Source organism: Tinamus guttatus, unplaced genomic scaffold, assembly GCF_059628265.1.
Source record: "Tinamus guttatus ecotype Peru unplaced genomic scaffold, ASM5962826v1 Tinamus_guttatus_pri_ptg000649l, whole genome shotgun sequence".
NCBI lineage: Eukaryota > Metazoa > Chordata > Aves > Tinamiformes > Tinamidae > Tinamus > Tinamus guttatus.
The window spans coordinates 34892-59259 of NW_028289183.1; the positions used below are offsets into that span (position 1 = coordinate 34892).

Below are 24368 nucleotides of genomic sequence, written 5' to 3' on the forward strand. Positions count from 1 at the left end.
CCCGCAGGGAAAAGACACTCTGAATCCACGTGAAATCTTAAATTTGGCACTGAGAGCAATTGGCTTAACCTGGCTCATAGCTAATGACAACGCATGGTCTCTCGGCCCTGAATGCAGACCCATGGAGAGGGTAGGTCCCACGCTCGGAGCACTGACATCCAAGATGCTGCTTGAATGGCAGCATCTCTGCTCTTTATATATCAGAATTCAGCAAAAGCTTGAGTCAGACTTTCTGGTTTTATCCCTCCCAAGTCTTCATCTTTTTTTTTGGAGGCATTTCGGGTGTTGAGAGGAGGACGAGTCAGGCAGAAAATCCTGCAAGATTCAGCTTGAGATTAAGGAGCTGAAGACAAATCCTAAACCTTTTCACAGAATCCTCTCTCACATGCGTGGAGCTTTGCTAAGGAAAAAACAAAAAACCCAATGAGGCCAGAGGGAGGATTTGGAAGGATTAGCTGTGCCCAGGGAGGGGACAGGAGTGCCAGAGCCTCACTCGCAAGCTGCACTCACCTAGACCTGCAAGCAGGCGGCCCAGCATCCCTGATGTCCCCTGGCTCCAGGTGTCACAGGGTCTGGTCCTGCCCTTGCAAGGTGAAACCAGAGAGCCCAATGATCCTATGGAGATGGAAGGACGACCTGATCATGCCATGGGAAAGAGAGGGAAACGAGCCCAACATGGGCTCGGAGATCTCTATATGCTTCACGCCAGCAGAGCTTCCTGCGTGTGAGACATCATCAGCCGTGGGAGCCTGGAGAGCCTGGGCCACCGGTGCAGGTGGGAATGGTTTAATAACCCGAGTGCCAGGAGTGGAGGCTGCTGACGTCAGGAGCAGAGGAGCAGCAGGAGAGGCGTGCAGGGGCAGCGTCCCGCGGCCACGTGCTGCGGTGTGCGGCCGAGCAGGCCCAACCGGCCTGACCGGCACCGCCGGGCAACAGTTTCGCCTGCCTGGACCTGAATAGGGCAGAGAGACGAGTCTGCTGGGAAGGATCTGTGGACACGGGGAGGCCACCAAGACAGGGATGGTACCGGGCAGCCGGCATTGCAGCCACTGTTTCATGGGCCTCATACGTGGAGCTGAAGGAAGCTGCTTAGAGGAGAATATAGGACACAGGTGCAGGGATTTCTCCTCCAGCTTTTGGCAGCCACTTGTTTAAGGACTTCCGAAGCCAGACACTCCCTATGGTCCATAATTTCCAGCAGGCACCAACCTTATGGACTAATTCTGTCTAAAGGGCAAAGCTCCTCACATGCATCTTGCAAGAGGAGCTGACTTGACCACCAAGAATAAATCCAGGGTTTTCCCACCAGGCTCCTGCCCACCACTGAGCAAAAAGTTGGATGATGAATTTGTGCTTGCTAGAAACAGGAGGGCCACATCTGCAGCAAACTCTTGTGCTTGCGACAGGCCCCAAATCTGCCGTGATTGTGGGGAGGTGACCCAGTCATCAAGTCCTGTCCTGGGTCAGAAATGTCCCCTCTTCGCTGGTTCCCACCAACCCTAGTGCCAAGCGGATCTGAGAGGTGGCCTCAGGAGCAGAGCTGAGCCCAGGCTGCCTTCTCGCTTGGAGTAAGAGATCCTGGACCCTTGACCTGTGCCGAGGTTGAGCGGGCTGAAATTTTGGGAACAAGCTGCACCTCTTAAAGCTAGAGAACAAACACAGCTGCCTTTGGGCAGCTGCTTTCTCCCTGAACCTGGTTTCTTCTCCTTCAGGCACCTGAGAACTAAATCCTATCACACAGGAAAGATGCGACTTCACGTGAAAGTGGGGCAAGGACATCAGGGAAAAAAGGTCGTGCCCAGGAAAGAATGAAGCTGCTGACAAAGATGAGGCCAAATCCCTTTGATTTCAGTGTGGTCAAAACAGTAAAGGGAGGTGGACTCGTTTTTCCAGTGCCTATGTATGGTGCAGTGAGCTCATAGTTTCTGATGATGGAGAGCATTCAAACTATGTGGAACAGGAATTTCAACCCCACCTCAGGGCCAGCAGAGTGAATGGAAGCTGTGGAGATGCTGGACTGGCCCAAATTTGATGTCACTGGCCCAAATAACTTGTTCTGTAGTGGAGACCTCACTGAGTGTGAATGCAGCTCTGGGGAGCCGGCTCAGGGATTTGGTGGTTTGGGCATCCTAGGATTTGCCAGAGCAGGGGGAGGCTGCAGGACTTGGAGTCAGGAGCCCAGTAGTGACTGTATAAATGTCAGCAAAATCTGTTTGGAGAGTTTTCAAACTTGGCTTCTCAACAGCCCAAGAAAATTGGGATAACAAGTGAAGTGAAGTATTCAGCCTCTCATCGTGAGCAGAGGTGCAGAAGGGTCTCAATAGTCTGAAGAATGGGACTTCATGTCACAGGAGGTCCCTTGAGCTCAAGCTCCACACTACAGGTGCCCTCTGTGAAGCATCAGGAGGGTAGGTGCACTTTGACAGCTCCCTGGAGCATGGAGCAGCCCAAGCTCAGCGCTGCCCACCCTTGTCCTGCCAGAAACCTGCTCTGTGTCGTAACTGCTGGAACTGCTGCGCCCATGGGGAGCGATACTGCTGCCCACGCCAGGAACCCTGCACACACCAGGGCTCCCAGGCACTTGGAATCGTTGCCTACTGAGGGACCCCAAGGCACATCTAATTGGGTTTTGGATGCCAAATATGTACATGTCTCCTACTAATGTCTTCTGCTGCCGGTCTCATAGACCCTGGAAAGCCCTCAGCACTTTCTTTGAGACCAGGGGTCTCTCATAATGTCAGGAATGTTCATGCAAAGCATCTCTCTGCCCCAAGGCAAGACTATTCTGCCATGTCCAGGTTCTTCCCAGCACATCTTAAAGGCTTTCTATTTCAGAAACTCCACATTTTCTCCTGGTGGGAACGCATAAGGGAGATGAGGAGAGCAAGGAGCATGGGGATGAAGATCTGCTCAGCGTGAGGGGTTGGGGTATGGAGGTAAGTGGTTAGAAAGGTGAGTGTGCATAGAGGGAAAGATGCATTTGGGAGGAGTTTGGCCCTGGCACATGAAGCACTGGGTACACAGCCCATCATGCTGGGAAGTCTGGGAATTCTCACCCCATCCATGGGGTGATAAGTTCACTGTGCAGGACCTGGAGCTCCTTCTGGTTTGTACCAAAAAAGGAATATGGTCCCGGCATCCCCTCTGGTACCTGTGTCGGCGTGACCTGACCCCAAGGGCAGACCTAAGTATAGTTTCCCATCACACAAGGGAAAGGCGGCAGGACTGTCCTGCCCTCCGACGCCTGACACCAGCTCCTCACCCACTCCCGGGCCAGCAAAGCAACCAGGGAGCCTTTAAAACCCAAACAAGTTCCTCCACATTCACTCTCCGGGAGCTGTCCCTGTCCTCACTTCGGCTTTTGCGCAACGTGCTGGGGATGAGACGCAGAGCAAACACCTGCGTGTTATATAGGCACTTCGGTCGTCTTCTCAGCGGGTGCTCAGCTCTGGCACAGCAGGCTCCAGTTCTACAGGCAGCAGCAGAGTGCATGGAGAGTCCCCTGGCTGGCCACCCTGCAGCAGGTAAGTGGTCTCCTGGGCGAGGAGGAGCACGCTGCTGGGGTTAGGACCTTCTGGGCCAGTTTAGGGGAGCATCAAATCCCTGATGGCTCCTAAATCAAAGCACTAACCTGGGTCTTTGTCCTCCTACACGAGGAGTGGTTATAGCTTGTTGCACTTTTCTGGCTATCTTGGAGGAGGTATCTCCAGCTCCAAGGCCTCCATGTCGTCCTCTCCAGCAGTGAGTGCAACTGCTGGCAGCAAGAGAAAGAGGGAGACGGTGGACAGAAAGGGAGTGTGTCACCTTCAGAAATACCTGTGGGGATATGCAAGGGTGCACAACCTGGACTGGGTCCTGGCCTGAGGTGAGGGTTGCAGATTGGGTCCAAAAAAGGCTGCGAGGTTTGAGAAACTGGCCTGGTTTATGAAGCTTTAACTGCAGAACTAAACTAAGAGAAGGGTCCTGAGTATCCTGAAGCTACCATGTGAACACTCTTCACTCTGGGAAAGGCACCGGAGAGCTTTGGATGAGGCTTGCATGCAGGTTCGTGGATCTCCACGGTTATGGTCTTCCCTGGGCCAGGCTGGCGGGGGAACGCTAGCCAGGCTGATCTGCGCCCTGCCCATGGTGACTAGCAGAGACACGGGCTCCTGAGACGTGCAGGTGGCACCCTGCTCCAGCCAGGTGAAGAGCACCAACCTGCAGAACCCACCAGGCTGGGGTGTCCTCCAGGCCCTGCAGGGAGTGAGTGCTCGCTGCCTGCCGCACGGATAGCCTGTTCCCTGCTCCATCCCTGTGTGATGGGCACTGTTGTCTCTCCCACTGACCTGGCATCTCTCTTCTCCTCTGTTTCCCCTAGTACAGGAGCATCTCCCTCTTCTTGGCATGTGTCTTTGTGGGACCATGTTGGGTAAGAGTTCCCCTCACTCCACAAACTTGCGAGCTTACAGCAGAGCATGGAAACACTTGTGACACATGCTGAATTTCCTTGAATGTTCCTTTTGGCTGTACCAGCCTTCCACTCAGGAGCTCATGTTTGTTTCCATCAAATTTTGCATGCAGAAATTGTTGCTGCGAGTGACTCTCGAGCTGAGATCCTCCCATTAGAGGTCTGCTGCAAGCAAGGCCAGGCTGAGAGCCTTAATATTCCTGAAAATGTCCTGGGTCATTGAGCTCATGTAATGTTCTATCCTGACTGCTAGGGCCAAGAAGGAAGGAAGGAGGAGGAGTGATGGTGAGGGGGACATGCATCATGCCAACCTTTAAGCTCTGCGCTTGTAACTAGGACCCGTATATTCAATCATGTCCCTTTCTTACAGCTAGGGAGTGTGTGTGGCTGACAGAGCAGGGATGTCTGAGCCCTCAGCTAGCAAGGAGAGCCTCCCGGCCGAGTGCCCGGTGTGCTACGAGAAATTCCACCCACTGGAGGCCACACGGCGGAGGCTCAGCTGCGGACACACCTTCTGCCACGACTGCCTGGTGAAGTGCCTGCTCTCCGCCAAGCTCGACGGCCAGGTCCAGAACAGCATCATCTGCCCTATCTGTCGCTACGTGACTTTCCTCAGCAAGAAGAAGGCTCTCTGGCCACCCAAGGCAGGGACAAACCCCTGGATGCTGGAAATACCTCTGTCACCTTCCTCCTTGTCCCACCTGACCAGGTTGGAGCCCTCCAACACCTTGGTGGTTCCCAGCCATTTTGTGATGCCGGTGCAAAGTTTTGACCGATGTCGCAGCCCCGGAAATGCCCCTCTGGATTCTGGAGGGGTCCCAGGAGAGCTGGCACGGGAAGCCCACATCTTCGTGATCAGCAGCCATGGGATGCCCCTGGTAGATGAATGCTGCGGCTCACTGAGGAGGAGCAGCAGAGCAGAGACCCTGAGCTCAGTGTCATCCAGCCCCGCGCTGGGGGTGAAATGCTGCCAGTCCCCCATCGCCCTGGCTGTGCTGCTCATCCTCACTGTGGCCCTGCTTGCGGCTGTGCTCCCTTGGCTGCTGCTGGTCAAGAGGGACTCGCAGTGACAGCGGGAGGTGGTTCCCACCAGGTCATCCCTGTGGAGAGATGTCGGCAGAGATGAGCCGTCCTCCTCCTGAGCCAGTCGCCAGGAGGGAACCTGGCTTGTCCCCAGCCTGTGTCTGGGAGGGATCTCACTGATGTTGTGTGATGTTGTGGGCAGTGTGACAGCACTCAAAAGACTTCTGAAGAAAGCAATTCCATAAGAAACTCTCCTTTCTGGACAAAAACTGAATGATCTCCTTTACTTTTCTGCAGATCTCAGGGACCTCACACTGTCCCTGCTGTCATTTTCTGTCACTTTTGGTTAAAACTTGGCTGGTCAAACCTTGCCAGTGGGAACAATTCTTCCAGTGCTCTAGCAGAGGGTGGTATCTCCTGCTGGCACTCTGTGACATCTGGGACTCTCGTAGTCATGCACTGGGACAGCTGCCCCCTGTGCTGACCCCCTGCCCTCCATCCTGGATCCCGGAGGATTGTGACTATGACACCCACGCACATGGAGCACAGGGAGGTTCTGGACCTGGCAGATGGTCATGGAAAAAGCTTGTGAGACTTTTGGAGATGAGAGATATGAAACTTTTCGAGTCAGTCTCTTGATCACCTTCCAGGGTAGATGGAATACATGGCACAGCCTCCTTGGACCGTGAATTCATGCCTTTGCATTCCAAAGGTGTGGAAATATATCTAAATCTCTAGCTAATGGAAAACCAGGAACCAGTCAAACTTCCTGCATCCATGGCCAAGCTGTCACAAAGCAGTCCTGCCCTTGGGTCAGACGTATCTCTGGAAGGAGCCCACCAAGACAATTTATCACCAAGACTCCAAGGCAGGAGCTCTGAGTCACATGTCTTCTAGAACATCTGCTTGCAAGCACGTATCTGCCTGCAGAGCAGGTTTTTGGGCCACCTCTGTAGACAGCAGATTGTTCTCAGCATGGGTGCAGCTGGTGGGGTGCTACGTGGCCATGGTTGCAGGGATGCCAGGACACAGCTGTCAGCGTGGGCAGGGTCACCATGGCAGGGTGGCATGTCTCCAGGAACTGGGAGGTGTCCCCAAGGTCTCTCTCAATGGGGTGTCCTCCCATCTCCTTGACCCCACAAGGACCTGCTGGGGCAGATTTTCCCAATATGCCCTGGGCAGCTGTGCCAGGGCTGGCAGTAGGAAGGCCCCAGTGTCACTCAGGCAGATGGAAGAAGTGGCAGATGCCAGGCTGTGCTCCTTGAGGAGCAGAGATCTGCTGCTCCTGTGGGTTCAGACCCAGCAGACTAAAGAGGTTAGTCACCCACATGTCCCCTGACCTTGATCTCTGTCTTGACCTGTGGGCCCTGGTGGGGATGGAGATGGAGAACTCTAAGCTGCCTAGTCTAGATTTGGGACTGCTTTAAGCCCTATCTCAGGGAATAAAGGCAGCCGGTCACCCCCATGTCAGAGACAGAGGTGCTGCACATGTTCAAGATATGTCCTGGTCTCCTACGCTCCCATGAAGACTCCAGCAAAGGCCTCCAACAAAGTGTGTGCAAGCTCTCTGCCACCTCTGGCCTCCTGACCCAGACTGCAGCCCCATGTGTGCTGCTCTCTGCCCAGTCATTCAGGAATGCACCCAGATGAGCTCATCCTGGGCCTCCTGACCCCATCTGGGAGCAGGAACAGTGTGGTCCCAGCCAGAACCACCAAGCTGAGAAGCCTAGTGCGGTGAATGGTAGGAGAAGGAGAGCTGGCACATGTTTCCCAGGCTCCAGAATGGAGATATCCATTCCCACGTTGAGTTTCAATTGCAACAAACATGTCCATCAGCTCCACTAAGTGAGATGAGTCAGTCTGGGGAACAGTCAAAACATTTCATGGGATCGAATAAAAACTATTGGTGACATGTCAGCTGTCTTAGCTCCTGCTCTGTACATAGAAAATGCTCTATCCTGACCCAGCCAGTGAGGCCAGGTGTGTTCTCCTGCTCCAGGTGCTGACTACTCTTTTTGAGAGCTTCTGTGTGTAGTTGTTGGGCATCCCAATGACTCAGGGGCTGTTTGTCTGGGCAAAAGCAGGGGGCCTGTTCCCATTTGCCTCGAAGGTTTATGGCTCAGGCCTTACTTCTGAAGGACCTCAGTGGGATGGTCACCAGCACAATGCATCTGCAAATAAGACTTGTTCCTGCGAGATGCCCGTCATTGATGCTATTCTAAAGTGCACCCAGGCACCAGATGGTGGTTCTGGGTGACGTTGGTCCTTCTGGGACATGGTAAAGGAGTCTGAACGTCTCCAGGGATTTGGAGAATGCTGCTTGGAAGGTTAAAATGCTATGTGGAGTTATAACCAGTGCACAGCACCCTGGCTGGGCTGGTGACTACCCGACTTCTCTCCTTGATGTTGCCAGGGACCTTCTGCAGTTTCCACACCAACACAGTGGGTGTAATGACACTAATTCCCCCCACCCCTCCAGCCAGACACTGGGAAAGTGTCCATGGAAAAGTGCTGGAGACACCAGACTGGAATGGAAGTCCTTTTTCATAAGAAATAATTACCTGGTAATAATGTGTCTATGCTTCATTATTTAATAACAGCCCTTAATTTTATTTGGGGGGAGAATTGTTGGAGAGTGTCAGAGAACCATCACCTACAGCAAAGAGCTGCTGGGAGTGGGACCCCTGGCCCTTGGGGCTGGGCTGGAGGGACCTGCTCAGGGGGAGCAGAGGACACTCATGTGATGTCCTCTCCTGTTCCTGCTGCTCTGGTGCCTTGAGTCCTTTCCTCCTTGGGTTGCACTCAGTGAGGTTTTCCCAACCCGTTATTATAAAGTTTGAATCTCTAAAATACTCCATATTTAGGAAGTAAGTGCTGAGTTTCACAGCTCTGCAGTAACGAGGGATAAGGTGATGCTGAGACCTGGAGGCCTGGGGCAGACAAGAAAGGCATTTGCCACAGGGTGGCACTGCTTGGCCAGAGAAGGCGCTCAGGGCCGAGACAGCAGCAGGAGCAGCCTTGGGAAGGTGTCACAGTGGGACCAGAGCCCCTTCCTTCATTGGGGTCATTCAGCAAGGGCTCGGAGCTCTGCAGAAAGCCTGCAGTGAGGATGCACTAGCGCTGCTGGAGGGTGATGTGCAGGTGTGTGGGCACCGCGTCCGCAGCGACGTGCCAGGGGAACAGCCCCCCGACACATCTGCTCTTCAGGGTCAACATCCCCACATCTCCAGAGCCACCTCTGAGCGGCGTGGCCTGTTTGGTGCTGCTGGAGGACAGGGTGTCGTTGATGATCTGTTATTTTAGATGCGAACCTGCAAGCACTGGGGAGAGATGTTCAGCGGGGACTCCCGCTCCTTCCTGTTCCAATGGGACACGTTTCCCTCTTTTCTGGTTACTAATGCTGGCTCAAGCCAGGTCTTCCTGCTTCCTGAATTCTCTCCTGCTGCTAGTCCCTGAGGAAGAGGCTCTAGAAAGCCAAGGCCACCCCAGATCCTGCACAGCTCTTCTTCCCACCACTCACATGTCCAGGGCCATTAGAGGCTACTAAGGGCATTTCCAGGTGTGCTTTTGCCTCTGGATGAGGACAGATGTGCTCCATGGGGCTCGCAACCTGCGGATTGCCTTCTAATTCCATTGCAGGTCTCTCCCTCCCTCCATGGGTCTGCATTAGTGCCCCCTCCACATTAACTGACCTGACCTGGACCTGCTCTCTCTTTCACTTCTCCATCAATGGAAAAAGCCAAGATCTTGCGTCCCACCTCTTCCTTCTCTCTCTTTTCCTGTCCTGCGGGGTGGCCCCATCAATGCTGGAGCCCTTTCCTCCTACCTACCTCCATCAGCCTGGTGTCTGGCCAGCCCCAGGCAGTAATCAGAGGATTTTGCAGGCCAGGCCTACTGGAAAAAAACATTAGGGCAATTATTTCCTAATGTGTGTGGGGAGGAAGCTACTAGCTCTGTCCTCCAGTCAAGGAAGGCGAGGATGCACGCACACAAAATTAAGGGTCAATTGATAGCATCAGCACAGCAAAAGGGCCAGGGCCACATCCTCTGGGCTGCTCTGGAGGAGGGAGCATCTCCTTGGTGGATAGGAATGTTGTAGGACCCTGCGTTGTGGAAGAAGGACTCTCAGCAATGGGATAAGAGGCCTGTTGGTGGCTTGGGACTGCTCTGCAAGCATGCTACAAGAAATAACACAGGGCCTGGCGGGGAGTGAGTGCTTGTGTACAGGGGTATAGTGTTGCCCTGGCTGCAGTGTGTGTTTGTGTGTGTTTGCATATGTGTCTTCATGCCTGTCAAGCATCTGGCTCTGTGTGCATGGGAAGGATGGATGTTTCTATCGGTGTGAGTGTTTCCCTGCATGCTTTCAGGTATATTTATTTTCATTTTGAGGAGTGGAGCTAGCACAATCCCAGCAAGGAGCCTGAGGGATCTTGGCCTAAAGGAAGGCTGAAGGAAGGCTTCAGGGCCTGGTGGGCACAGGCCATTTTCCCCTTCACTGTGACACGTCTCCAGGCAATGGCTCTTCCAGGAGCTCTGTGGCTTGGCTGACCTTGGAATTAGCACAGACACGTGGCCCCTAACTCAATTGCCTGGAAGGGCAGGTCCTGGCTTTCAGGGTAATCACCTGTATCTTCTGGTACTGATTGAGTTACGAACTCCTGCCCTCAGCACATGCTGGGCAAGCACCACCTCCTGCTGTGGATTCAGACCCCTGTCTGCTTTATCCTGTGTAAGGATTTTAAAAAAAAGGTGTGTGTGTATGTGTGGAAATAAGGGTGAATAGATATATGGGTGGATCTCCATAGATCTCCATGTGGGATGGACAGTAAAGTGGGCATGGGAACTATATGCAGGGCTGTGTCAGGTGAGCTGCTGAGCATCCTTCCCAAGCTCCTCATGAACCCCCTCTTTGGTTGCATAGTACTTTGGGCTATGCCTATGCCTGGGTGACATTTTCAGTAGTGCCCAGCTGACAGGGGATGTCCACAGGGATAGCAGAGGGTGGAAGGCTCAGGAAATCCTGGCTAGAGTCTGAAGTTACCGATGGGTTAAAGCAGAGTCGGATGCTCGGCAGGCTGGCTGGTACTCCTGATGCTTCATTTAGCACATTCTTCCTGCACATCAGCCAACTTTGCCATTCTTGTCCCCATTTTCCACCACTGCCTCCTCACCTCACCCAGCATCCATAACATCCTCTGTTCCTGCAGATGGAGATGTCCTGAAGGACACTATCACAGGGATGACATTGACAGGTCTGCAGGAATTCGGGTGTCAGCTGGTGCTGTTTCATGTTCCCTGTGATTCCTTCCCTCTTCTGCCTCAAAACTTCTGGGAAGGAGAGGCTGCAGACTGTGCAATGCACCAGCTGTGCCTGCTTTTGCTGTCTCTTGTATCTCTTCCCCTCCATACGCAAGCTGCTCTCCAATGGCCTATCAACCCTCCAGCAATCCTCAGTGAGGGCAAGTCCATGCGACCCAGGCAGCTCCAGCACATGTGATTTCCCTGGTTGGAGAACACACTCTGTCCTTTCCACACCACCAGCCCAAGATCCTTGTGTGATGGCAGCAGAACTATGAACCTTGGGTAATGGCTGCCTAATGCATCATTAGCAGGAGAAGGTGGCATTTTTATGGTAGAGAGATGGGAGAGGTGGGAATTGCTCAGGGCCCAGGAGTGCTTATTGGCCACACACATCTGCAGGCTCCATTAGGAATCAGTCTTTGAGAGTCCCAGCTCCATCAGCTGCAATCTCGTCATGAATAATTCAGAAGGAAGCTCTTCCATGCTCCCTCCAGTTTAGGGCTCCTGGGGAGCCAGGGCCAGTTGAAGGCTGGAATGGGGCCAGTCCACTTTGTTCTACGTGGATATGGGACGTGGATAAAGGGTTATACCAACCCAGTTCCCAGTCCTCATTCTTGGGTCTCATCAGCTGAAGTCTTTTTGGCTCCATCTCCTGCTCTTGGCAGCCACCTTTTCACCTTGTCCACTTGTGTGAGGTGCCTGTGAATGGGGCCTTGGGCTACACTGTGCTTACTCTTCTAGGCTATAGCCCGTAGCAGAGAAATGTATTGCCAGTCCCACACTCTTTTGCATTGCTTAGCAGCAGCACTATGGGAAGCATCAAACTCAGCTGGCTGGGGAGATACTGCAGATCCCTTTGGTCAGACAGTCACCTGCCATGAAAAAAACCCTGTAACATCATCAAAAACTGCAATGTTTCTTCCAGGACCTGCTGACAAAGGGCTGCTGCAGGGTACAGACCTCCCTGTACAGGGGCAGACCCTGGTGCACAAGTAAAGAAGCCCTTATAGGGCCTACAGTTCCTCTGCACTGCAGAGCTGAGGATGCAGTGCTGGCAGGTAGCCAAACGTACTTGTGTGCAGGGAACTTGGGGGTTAATGAGAAAGCCACAGATGGGAAATGCTTGTGTGTTATGGGAAGGACTGATATTTCCTTTAGTTAACTATATATAAGGCCAAGACTCTCATGGAAAACTCACCCAATTCACTCAGATCCCTTGTGGATGAATACTGCCAGGATTGCAGGTGGCTAATGTGGGATCTAGGATGTCCAGGGACCTGTGTGAAAACACCTTTGGAGATAACTGGTGAGAACATTTCCTGGAGGGAGATCCCATCTCCACACTAGCCTCAGGTCCCAAAGTTTTCATTCTCCTGTGAATTGGCTTTACTGGGAGTGGTCAGAGAGCAGCTGTGAACATCAGTGGCAGGAGATCCCATATCAGCTTGGTGGTCACTCCAAGAGCTCACTTTAGGACTCCTGGTGTAAAGTGCTAGCCACAGACCCAATTAGGTGGCAAAGCCACTTGGAGATGCCTCTCCGAGGACTGGAAGTCCCAACCATCACAAGGACTTCACCAGCAACGTTTCCTCCCAGCCAGCCCCTGGAGCAGCAGTGAGTCCTGGGAGGACACAGGGACATTGACACTGCATGAGGTCTGGGCGTGACATTATGCCTGAGACCTGGGGACCACCAGCCCGCCTGCAGGGCAGTCGCCAGGAGTTACTCTTTAGCTATAGAACTGGAGGCTCCATTTTTTTGAAGTCCCTGGGCAAGATTCAGGGACTGCTGGTTACGCAGTCAGTTCCTCTCACCCCTTCTGCTAATGACTGTAGGGCTTGCAGTTGCTTTTCAAATGAGCAGCAATTAGCTTCTGGCTAGCACTCCTGGCCTGATCCATTTGGACTGCTGCCAGGTCTAGGAAAGACATTAATGGAGGTCTGCTCATTAATGGAGGCTGAGCACATCACGGGGCTGGTTCAGCCAGAGGGGCTGTGCTGCAAGCTGATAATGATACGAGAGCTCAGAGGAGATGCTGCTCCTAGGCATGATGGTGCCTCCTGCAAGCTCCAGGATGCAAGAGTGTGTCTGCTGGGGCTGGCAGACTGGAAGATGGTGCCTTCCTGGTGCAAGGCAAGCAGGGCGATGCTTCCCTCCCACTCATACCACCTCACGTGCTGCTCTGTGGTCTAAGTAGCACCTGCTCCATGTTCTCCTCCTGCTTGGCGTTTGATCGCAGCCAGCTGTATGTCCCCGAGTGGAGCTGCAAAGCTGTTCAGGCAGGAACAGCATCACAGCTCTGTCTCCAGTGTCCAGTGTCCATCTGATCCTGGACTTTCTCTTCTCTGGCTGAATCTTCAAAGACGGCCCTGATAACAGGGAGGGCATCAAGTTCTTGCATGAAGCCTGTGGATAAACAGCTCTTGGCCCATCCATGGTAAGGACACACTTGACAATCCAAACATTCAGCCGATGATTCTAGGCCATGTGGGCATGAAGAACCTCTCAAAAAGCTCAAAGGGAAAGACTGAAGCATCTCTGACCATTTACTCTGGATAAAATGGCTGTTAATGCTGAGTTTTAAGGCCTGGTCCGCTAGACTGCTGGTAACCACATGGCTATGGATAGGCAGATGGGGAGTAGACTGTGTTGGACAGATTTCTTATATGGTGTCATGAGCAGTGACAAAGTAGTGGGGCATTTGCCAAAGCAATGGCAGATCTCTTCACCATGGGACTTATTGAACAGGCCCTTCCTTACACCAGTGACACTAGGGGAACAAGTATGGGAGCTCCTGGATGCATGGGAACCCACTCCCATCTCTCTGAGGCTCACTTTGTAGCATTGCCTTTCATTCTGGGATCATCTGCTGGCCTCACAGGGCCAGGATGCGGCTGTCTCCACTGCTCAAATGAGCACTGCTTTGCCAGGACAGCAGAAAGGGGAGGAAAAGTAGCGGGATCCTTTGTGTTTGTAGGTGCTGCACGCCCTGAACCCCTGAACGTAACTGATAACAACAGCCAAACTCTATCAGCTTTGGGTGGGGATGGAAGAAAGAAGCCTGCAAGTAGCAAGGCAGTGCCCAGCCCTGGAGGCTGCAAGGGAAAGGCTTGAGGGTGTTGTCATTCTTTGCCTGGTAGAAGAGGGTGGATGAGCTGTTCAGTTTTCTGCTTCCTGCTTCATCTCTCCCTGGGTACCTCTGCAATGGGCAGAAGCAATAGTGGGGGCTGGAGAGGGTTAAATCCCTAATCAGAGCCCATCTCCATGAACCCAGCTTGCCTGCTGCCCTGGGACCAGCCAGATATTTGTCTGCCATGGCTGCATTAGGAAATGCCTGCAGGATCATCCTGACCGTGAACTCCAGGAGAGTGAGAGCAGCAGTGCAGGGAGAGGCTGATTTCTGCAGACACGTTTATGCAGTCAGTGTCCTCTATACACTCTCCTTTGAGCCTCTCAAACTCATCAGGAAATGTCTGATGGAGCCAAGCAGCATTTGCATATTGGGCTCTAATCATGTCTCCCTTACACACAGAAAAGCCTGTGGGTTTCTGAAACGGTGGGAAAGATCTCTCCCATGCTGAGTCAATGCAGATCTGCTTCGACACCTCTTAGCACAGTCTGTGTTTAAACGAGATGTCTCCGAGTGCCAGCACAATCCTGTCAGCTGGTCTCCAGAAAGATGCACAGAGGGAAGCATCAAACTAGTTCTCAGAGGCAGATAAGCCAGGGTGGAAAATCAGAACAGAATGAAGCTTAGTAAAGTTTTGAACGATTGGAAACAATTGGTATGAAATGGAAAGCTTTGATCAACCTGATTGACAGATGTTGACTTATGTCCTTACATCCCACAGAATGTCCCTATGGTAAGCTGAATGCTGCATCAGGAACACAGGAGAAAAGAAACACAGATCTCAAAGTTTCCTCTCTCCCCACCTGAAATTTGCATTTTGAATCATCAGAGAAGTTTATTTCCATGCTGAATTGCTATCAGTTTGACAGCTGCAGCACTGAATCTCTTCCTGAGCTTCACCATTGCCAACGCCTCCATTAGTTCTTTGTACAAAGATCTCAGTATTTCATTAGTTGCCACTTAGAAAGTGTTCGGGACTTTGGTGAGTCTACGTAAAAACGCGGCTCAGTCCACCAGCCGGCTCTAGGCTTCCCTTAGGAGACTCCCTGTCCTACACAGTTTTGATGACTCCATCTCCTTGAGTCCATCAGTGTTTAGATGAGGCCCCCAAGTGGGGTATCCGGTGATTTACTGGTGCCTCAGACAGCTGGTAGCTCCGTAAAACCCTTCCTCAGCACAGCTGAGTTTTGCAGAACTGGTCCAGCCTGTCTGCTGCCATCCTGCTGATGTGTCCCTGGCGCCGAGCCAGGACAACCTGCGGCTTTGCTGCTACCAGATTGCCAATGTTGGGCACACTGAGGCCATGCCAGGGAGCAGGAGGGGGTGTGATGGCCTTACAGAGGATGCCCAAAGAGTGTCCACGGTCCCATACATGACTTGAATACAGGTGATGATGTGCCCAGCAGGCCCACACAGTGCTGCCCTATCTACATATTCAGTGGCAAGTTTTCAAGAGATCTTGAAAGACTGGCAGGATGCAGAATCCTTGGTGCTACTCTTCTTTATCTGCTCGATCATTGGATTAATCTGCTGATGTTTCTGTTTCTCTATAAACAGAAAATGAAAAGAGATGCTAGTAATTTAGCGAACCCCTCTAAGATCTAAAAAGTCAATATCTGTCCAATAAAGATACTTAAAATTGAAAGAAAGGACAGGACTTGGGGTAACTGTCAAATCAGATACGGAAGCACATGTCTGTCTGGGGTGACCAACAGGATGTCTCAAGGTCTTTGAGTGCAATTCTGCCAGCATGTGAGCTGAGCATTGTGAGCTGCCCAGTGGTAGTTAGGATCCACAGAGTTCAGTGCACAATTATGGATGGTAATATTTGGTTACAAAATGAGGAACTTTCCCTTGAAAATCTAGACACATCGGAAAAACCTAGAAACTGTTTGGGTTAGTATTCTCCCCAGAGATCCAGGGTCTTTCCTCTGGTGCCTGTGGTGCTGTCCAGGAGATGACATGTGGAAGAGAACCCAGAACACCAAAAGCATGACAAGTCCTGTGAGAGAGGGCTCCTGAGATGCACTTCTGCAGCATTTTGGAGTCAAAATCTTAGAAAAGGCATATCCCACAGGGAATGCTTCCACTAGCACTCTGCATCCTGCCAGCCCTGTCACTGCAGTGCTGGGCCTGCCAAGAGCTGGTGCATGGTGTAGCTGAGGCCTCTCCCCTTGCGTGGGGCTGGAGACCTGCGTGATGCACCCGTTCACACACCCGGCAAGGGACAGACATCGCATGGTGACAGGACAGGTATTGCATGGTGACAAAGTGCTCAGATGGGCTGGATTGAACAGGCTGAGCACTAACAATTAAAAATCCCAGAGCAAATAAAGCAGGGTGTTGGTCACCGCTGCCCTTCCTCTTATATAGTTGCAAATCCAACACATGCTTGTTACGATCTCTTATCTGGAAACACATCAAGGAAATACCTAAAAGAGGTAGTTCCAAGGGCACATGGATGAAAAAAAGCACCCTGAGATCTAATGACATAGGATAAAACTGAACTCCTGGCTGGGGCATCCTGCCAAATTCAGCGTTTTAAAAGTAACATGCTACCAGATTCCTTGGGGAGTGGAGAAAACTTCCTTGATGCTAATCACAGCCACTGCAAACAAGAAATATGGAAAGAAAAAGTAAATTAAGTGATTTTTTTAATTACTGGTTATGAGAGAATTTGTCAAAAACAATGTGCAAGGCTGGGAGAGAGCATCAGAGCATCTGCCTGGAGATATCTTGTGAGTCAAGGTCACAATGGTTTGGAGATCTTCCTCCTATCTATCATATTGGGGGATATAAGTCTTGGGGTATTGACCTAGCTGAGATGCCAAGACGGAGAAGTGCTGGATCTGGTCTCAGCAGCATGTCAGTAGGGAGCATCTCCCCGTCTCTGCTTTCTCTTTCTTTGGTCTACTGTTATAGAACTGTTAGTTCTTTCAGGCAAGGGTTGACTTGCGATATGTGGGTGCACATCAGGGCCAACCACTGGGACTTCCTGCTACTGTGACTATCAAGCTCTAAGCACAGCAGGGCTGCTCATTAAATTAAGTAATTGGCTCCCTAAGCCTCACCTGAACGCTGACGGGGAGGAACATGCCCTTGCTGTGCTGATTGTGCAGTGCTGGTCACACAACACTGGGACATTTTCACCTCCCTTTAAGTTTAGGAGGCCAGACTGAGCCATTGACAGAAGCTCTCAAGTGGACGCAATATTTCCATGTTACAACAAGCCCCTCCATGCAGTATGTGTAAAGCAGAGTCTGATCTTCACCTCTTTCCGCTTTTCCACACGTGCTCTATGGTCAGACTGCAGTAACTGGCCAGGGTCCATGTCAACCGCTCCACTGGGCTACTGACAAATAAATCAAGCACTTTCTGGATTAACCCAAGGCTAAGAAAAGAAAAATATTGAGGAGAGTACTCAAGTATGGTACTTTTGCACTTAATTTCAATGTAATCAGCCTTTAACACCGGGCTGCATGTAGCATGTCAAGTTGTTGCCTCAGGCATACAAGGTCTATTTATTTTTTCCCTGCTTCCCATTACTTTGCTGGAAATCAGTCCCCATCCAAGGTCAGGAGCAGCACATTGGTTGGTGTGGGGATGTCAGGCGACCGTATTGCAGAGCCGAGCGCGTGCACCGCGGTGCCGGGGTCCCTCTTGCTGGCTGACGCGCACCACGTAGGCTGGGGTTCGGGTGCTAGGCGACCGTGCGGGATCTGGGTTGTTCTTATTGACTCTCTCTGTTTGCCCAGGTGATTGCTCACGCTCCCGGTGCCTCTGCTACCAACAGCACCCGGGAGAGAGCAGGAGTTCTCCAGATATTGCAATTCAATATCATGGAATCATAGATTCATTATGGTTGGAAAAGACCTGCAAGATCGTCAAGTCCATCTAATGGGAAAATTTGAACAAACGAACCTAAGAACTTAGCAAGTTCCCATTTCCAAAGATTGCTCTCCCCAGATTCATTCTGATCTAGCTCATCTCATTAAAACAAACAAACAAACAAACAAAAACCTGTCCCATCAATAATCCATTGCCTAACATCAATAATCCAATTCTAACATGACTCCTGAGGTGTATCTATTGCTAGCAGAAGGATCTGACTGCCCTGCTGAAGCCCGTGTCTGCTCTTCCAGGGAAATATCTGTGTTTAGGTGTACGCACCATTCCCCTGCAGCTCCTTCTGCTTGGGTGATGCTGTGGGGACCAGCAGGCCCTTCCCTGTGCTCTTCTGGAACTCTTCTCCAGCAGAACAATGCTCTAGCAGATGATGTTGCTCCTCCAAATCCTAATTTCCACAGTTTTTTTTTGCTTTACCAAGTCTGTCTTTGTTCTTCACCAAAGATAGGAGAGTTCTTATATTGATTAAAAAGCTCATTGCTACTGTAGCGGGAAAGCCCAGAAGATAGCCACAGAATTTTTTCTCCTTTCCACGCTGGCTTTCTCCTGCTCTCTGTTCCTGACAACTTTGGCCTCATGTGGCAGTGAGAACATCAGCCCAGGAAGCCCCACTGCAGATGCAGCCTCAAACCAGAAGCACCGTCCAAGAGCAAACACCTTGAATGAGGATGGGCCTGATGGAAGGTGTTCTGCTCCATCCATGCCTGCCCAGGCTCCCACTGTGAAGGGCCGGGTGCCACCATGATCTCAGCAGGCCAGACTAAGAGGTCTTTTTGTGCCTGCATTCTATGCGTGGAGCAGACCATCCATAAAAAAAAAATGGTTGTGAAATCTCTTGGAGGCTGTCGCTGCCCAGAAACAGAGGGAACTGATGGCCTCACTTCTAATGGTGGGAATAGTTGTGGCAATTCACGGTCCCTCTGAAGGAGACATGGTGCAGTGGGATGGCTTGGCAGTATTTACCACCAAGGCTTCTGTTAATCTGTAAAACTGCTGCTTCTGGGTTGTTTTTAACTTTTAGGGAGGCTTTATTTTTGCCAGGCACAGAGAGGATGAAGCAGGGTCTACCCCAGGCTGTTCCCTTCCAGTCAGCCAAGGTTTCTGTTTGCATTTGTCTCAATGCGAGAAGATGCAGGGAGTGGTGAAGGCCACCGATGCACAAGAAAAGGACCTCAAAATACCAGCTTCCCTCTGCCAACACTCCTCTCCACGATTTTCTGCTTTTTTGAATCAAGTATTTGCAAGGGGAGTGTCCTACATTGCATGTCAGGAGTATATATAAAAAAAAACAGCTTTCATTTGCCCTGTAGGAGGAAGAGTTTTCATCTGGGTGCCTTTCAGTGATGTTGAGCTATGCCAAGCAGTGGGCAGGAACAGTGATTTGAGCGTGATAGCGCTAAGGGAAATATGACACACTAAATAAAATTGCTCCCCCAGCTGGAAAGGAATCCAAAGGTTTTCAGAAGTTTTCACCTGCAGTTAAGGGTTCAAAAAAGCATAACCAGTTGCTTTTTTCTACAAAGAAATTCTTAAAAAAAAAAAAAGAGCAAAAATATGCCTATCTATCTTTTCTGCCTTTTTCCAGCCCAGTTCTGCCATGGCTGGACAGATGATGTTAGGGGAAAACGTTTGTCCCCAGAGCTGGTCCAGAACAGGTTTGCAGAAGTATGTGACAAGAGAGAACCAGTTCTTCAAAGGGAGCAATGAATGTTGCTTCCCCAAGTTATATATTAGTCGGGCACAGCAAGCATTTGAGCCGGCAAATGGGAATAGTCCGACAAAATCTTTGGCTAGTAGAAGTTAGTCAATATTTATTTAGCTGCAATGTTGAGAGATGAACCCGAGAAGGAGCTTTCAAGAAAGTTCATGCCATTCAACAGTGAAACCTGGGCAGCCCCTGATAGAACAGGCTGAATTTTCAGGAAACATCTGCCTGAGGGTGAAGAGAAAACAGGTGGACGGTGCAATCCATGCTATTTAACCGAGCAGCCCAGGGATGGTTCATGCACTGGACTCTGCGACCACCAAGCTGTGGCATGAGGGTATCTTAAGGCTGATGACGATGGTGGTTTGAGCTGCCATAAACGTAAGGGGTAGAAGATAATCCTGGTTCTGGCAGGGAAGGGGAAACTTAGCCCCCTTCCTGTGGCACACAGAGGTTGATTCTCCAAAGGCCAGCAGCTTTGTGAGGGGTGAGGGCAGCCTGGAGCTGGCTCTAACCCGCGGCACTCACAGCTCCAAGACCTACGATGCTCTCCAAGCACTCTCCTCCCAACCCCAAGCATCTTCCTTGGCCACATGAAAGCTCACAGCAATTTATAGAAAAACCCCAAGACTTCTCCTGGAGGTGCAATGGCAAAAAGAGCGCCTCGAACGTTTCTTTGCAAGCTCATTTGCAAAGCGGAGCAGTGGGAGAAGGGCCACCACGCCGCAGGGGCCGGGCTGCAGGCAGCCGCCCCGGTGCTGGCGGCACCACCATAAAACCCTTGCGACAGGCTGAGCAGGGGAGAGCTGGCTCGGACTCGTCCGGAAGGGCTAATGAGCATTCACCAGAGCAATGCCCCCGGGACAGCCTATTAACTAACTGCTCCTGCATCCAGCTGATGTAATCGGCCCTGCACAGTCCCGCTTGCCTCGGGCAGCTGCCTCCTTCCCCAGCGCCAAGGGACTGGCAAACTGACTCTGTGCACGGAGGACAGTGCTGCTAATGAATACGGGGCTGATGATATCGGCGTGCCACTTCCAGGGCAAAGAACTCAAAGATCGGCAGTTGGTTGTATTCCGGAGAGCAAAGAAAGCAGAGTCAGCGCATCCCAAATTCAAGCGCTGCGCAAAACTCAGTGCAGTTCCCAGTCCTTTGATCCCAAAGCCCTTCTGCGGTGCAGATCTGCTGTGGGAAGAGGCAGGAGCAGGTAGTAAGAAGCAGCGAGCCCAGTGTGCAGGGCCTACAGCAGCCTGGGACTGCTGGTCTCTCCTAACCTTGGCCTCACACCAAGGGGTCCCAGCCCTGAAGATCTCCTCCCCTCGCATGCTTGTCCTGGAGAGCTTATCCCCAAAACACCAACCACCCCACGGGCATACACATAAACAGATGTGATGTCGTGCCCATCCTGGTTCCCAAATATTGTCCCTTAAATCCCCTAGCTCTCGGCACACAAAGCAAGGAAGATCTAAGGTCACATTTCCCTCTCTCCCTGTGTTGCACCTTGTCCAGGGGCAGCCCGCGGTGCTGCCCTTACTGCCTGCACCCACCTGGGGACCTCAGAGCTCTGCAAACACACCTTGTCCTTCCCGTACCCTCTGCCCACACACAATGCAGGCTCACAGCGAGTAAGTGTCTCTCTAGAGAGTATAACACATTTTCTTGAGAAAACAGCTTAATATTAAATCTCCCCACGCCAACAATTCTGATCCTTCGTCACATGTGCATTCTTGCAGACTGACAGTTAAATCAGCCAAGTTGATGAGCACCCTTACATATTCTGCTTTAAAACTGAGTGAGCCTTTTTGAGTCCCAACTCAGGGATGAGAGAGAGAAGTGCTGAAAATAAAGACCCCACATGGATGGCCATGCATAAAATGGTTATAAAAAACAGTTATAAAAATTGAGATAAATAACTATTGGTGACATTCTTGGCAAAGATGCGGCACCAGAGAGCAGCCAGGAGCAGCGGTCGCCTCCATGCTCTCCACATGAGGAGCAGGCACCCAGCATGTGTGTCAGGTGGAGAAGGATGGGGGCACAAGGCCTGGCAGGACAGGCTGGCACCTCCTCAAGCCGACAGTTCTCCAGGGCTCCTCTCCTTCCTGCTTGAGATTTGGCATCAGGAAGACATCATGACGAAGACATCACTTCCCATTCACCTGGAAGACATTGAACCTTCCTGATTTAGAATCATAATGGTTGGAAAAGACCTTCAGGATCATCGAGTCCAAGCACAAGCCCACCACCACCGTGCCTGTCAAACCGTGTCCCTAAGTGCCTCATCTACACGTTTCTTGAACGCTGCCAGGGACGGTGACTCCACCACTTCCCTAGGCAGCCTGTTCCGATGCTTGTGCACACACACGGGGCTGGCGGTTACGTGGTACCACGTTGCACTCCACTTGAACTCTGCGTGGAGAGGGGACGCCGGCCAGCAAAGCGCCCACACGGACGAACCCACAAACCGCTGGTCCCTGCACCCGCCCCCAGCTCCCTCCCCGCAGCCCCTTTGAGTGCCCCCTCGCAAGGGCTGCCCCTCCGCGCCCCGTCCCGCCCCGTCCCGTCCCGCCGGGGCCGCCGGTACCGGTGGGTGCGCGGGCGGCTCCGCGACGCTCAGCTCGAGGGAGGCGGGCGCCGGGCCGCGGAGCGGGGGCGGCGGCGGCGGTTCGGCGCGCACGTTGCCCGCGTGCCACAGCAGCCAGCCGAGCAGCGACACGAAGAGCAGCAGCGCCCCGGAGAGCACCAGGCAGTCCCCGAAGGGCCGCCCGGCCCGCGCCGGCCGCCCCGCCGCCCCCACCAGCACCAGCGCCAGCCCGGCCGCGTCCAGCAGCAGCGCGGCCAGCAGCAGCGGCGCGCACTGCCCGCAGCCCCGGGGCATGCGGCGACCCGGCGCCCGCGGTGCTCCCGGTGCTCCCGGTGCTCCCGGCGCTCCCGGCGCTCCCGGCGCCGCCGCCCGCACGGCCCCGCTCCCGGCCCTCGGGCAGCCGCAGGCCCCGCCCCCTGCACGAACCCCGCCCCCCCAGACACGCCCACCCCGGCTCCTCCTCCACTCACCTGTGCCGGGTGGAGAAGCACCGCCCACTCCAGGGCCCCGCCCACCCCTCCCCGGGCCACGCCCCCCGCCCCGAGCCGCCCATCCCCGCGCCTCGGGCCTGGGGCAGCGCGGCCGGCCCTGCTGCAGCTGCCACGGCCCCGGGAGGATTTTAGCCCCTATAGGGAAAACCCCAGGAAAAAAACAGCCCTGGGGAAGTTTGAGGGGTGGGAGGCGATTGCTGCAAATGGCTTCGATGGGGTGTCCTGGGGTGCGTGGACCCTTGTCCGAAGGTGGTTGAGGTCCACGCTTCCCACCTGGTTTTTGGAAGATCCCTTATGGCTTCTCCCCTTCACGCGTGGGTCTCCTGGACGGGGAGGTCCAGCTCCATTCCCAATTAACAGTGCAATTTAATTGCTGGCCCATTGGGCAGCCAAGTTAGGGCTCATCCCGAGCTGGGCAGAACTCCCCAGGAACGGCCTGGGGCTCTGCCTGGCTCCCTCTCCCATCCCGCCTTCCTGCCCATGCTGGTGTTTCAGACCAGACGAAAACCACCAGGCTGCACCAGAAACCTCAAGAAAAAGCCTTTTTTTTTCCTTCTTTTCTTTCTGGTTTTTTTTTTTTCCCTTGTTTGTTTGTTTTGGTGATATTTCCTGCCCGGCTTCTCGACAAAAGAGATTTGGAGAGAGATTAGCATCTCCAGAGCGCCTGAGCTCTGGCTCCCAGCTCAGGCTGCTCAGTGGAACCGTGCAGGAAACCAGACTTTTATCCTGGGCCATGCTGCTCACAGAGGAGAGGGGCTTCAACTACCCTTTTGCCCAGAGGTTTTAAATATCTCTATTTATCGTTTTTTTTATTTTTTTTTTAAAAAAAAGGACAAGAGAGGGGAGGAGAGGAGAGAAGCTCAATCACTTCAGCTATTTATGCTGCTGCAGTGCCAGCTCCTGCCCAATGCAGGCTTTCCCGGGAGGAGTGCTGTGGAACCAGGAGCTCTGTGGAAGATGGAGGGATACCTGTGTGGTTACGGACCACGGCTGCTGCCTGCTTCCTTCTGCAACTGAATCATTTAAATCCCAAATTCTCCTGAGGAGGGGGTTAGCGTAAGCAGCCGTGTAACATCCACAGCTATCTGCAGCTTACACTGGGGATGAATACAGCTAATGCAAAGTGAGATAAAACCCAATTATGCATCCTCGGGGAGAGGTGCAAGACACAGACATGTGATATCTTTGGGACTGTCTCCAAGAAAGTCGTCTGGCTCCGCGTCCCATCCCACAGCTCTGCTCCACAGCATGACACAACTTTCATTAAAACCAAGCCACGGAGCCATTTCATGCCCCAGTGCAGCAGGGGGTCCTCCGCGAGCAGAGGCTGCTCTGTGGACTTGCTGGTGGTGGTGGTGGTGGGGGGTGACCTTTGAGATGCAGAACAGACGTTTCCTCTTTGAACTGCTCTGCGGAGATAATGAATTTTGCAATGGATTTCCTGCTCTTTTTATAGAACAGGGGAAGTTGGCAGATCACAGCTCATCTGGCTTTAGTAAGAGCTGGACATAATCACATTTGCTAGCTAACTGATCTTTATATAAAACATGGATTTCTTAGGCCTGAGCCCAACTGTTACACCAGCTGCAGGGTTACATGGAAGATGTACCAGAAGGATAGTGGGAAGCAGTGAAACGGTGTTTGGCTGTTGCATGTGGATGGCCATAAGCAACAAGCTGCCTACAGTCACATCAAAGGTCCCACCAGCATGATACTGTCTCCAGCAGTGAGAATAGGAGACGCTATATGGGGACAACATATGAGCCCAACACTTCCTG

At 52.5% G+C, this 24368-nt stretch overlaps 2 protein-coding genes across 2 annotated transcripts; one reads left to right on the forward strand and one right to left on the reverse strand.

Annotated features, from left to right (window-relative positions):
* The first annotated feature begins 4851 nt into the window (after nt 1-4851).
* On the forward strand, nt 4852-5520 carry RNF222 (ring finger protein 222). The gene has a single exon (XM_010223245.2). The coding sequence runs from the start codon at nt 4852-4854 to the stop codon at nt 5518-5520; it is 669 nt and encodes a 222-aa protein (XP_010221547.2).
* Nucleotides 5521-21630: 16110 nt separating this feature from the next.
* TMEM238L (transmembrane protein 238 like) lies at nt 21631-22393 on the reverse strand. The gene is made up of 2 exons (XM_088535856.1): nt 22100-22393; nt 21631-21674 (listed from the first exon to the last, which is right to left on the reverse strand). Exons 1-2 carry the CDS (start codon nt 22391-22393, stop codon nt 21660-21662), a joined length of 309 nt encoding a protein of 102 aa, XP_088391982.1. The 3' UTR covers nt 21631-21659.
* Between the last annotated feature and the right edge of the window lie 1975 nt (nt 22394-24368).

Excerpts from the sequence above, each read along its gene's own strand:
- RNF222 (XM_010223245.2), top strand. The coding sequence starts at position 4,852 with ATGTCTGAGCCCTCAGCTAGCAAGGAGAGCCTCCCGGCCGAGTGCCCG.
- TMEM238L (XM_088535856.1), bottom strand. The coding sequence starts at position 22,393 with ATGCCCCGGGGCTGCGGGCAGTGCGCGCCGCTGCTGCTGGCCGCGCTG.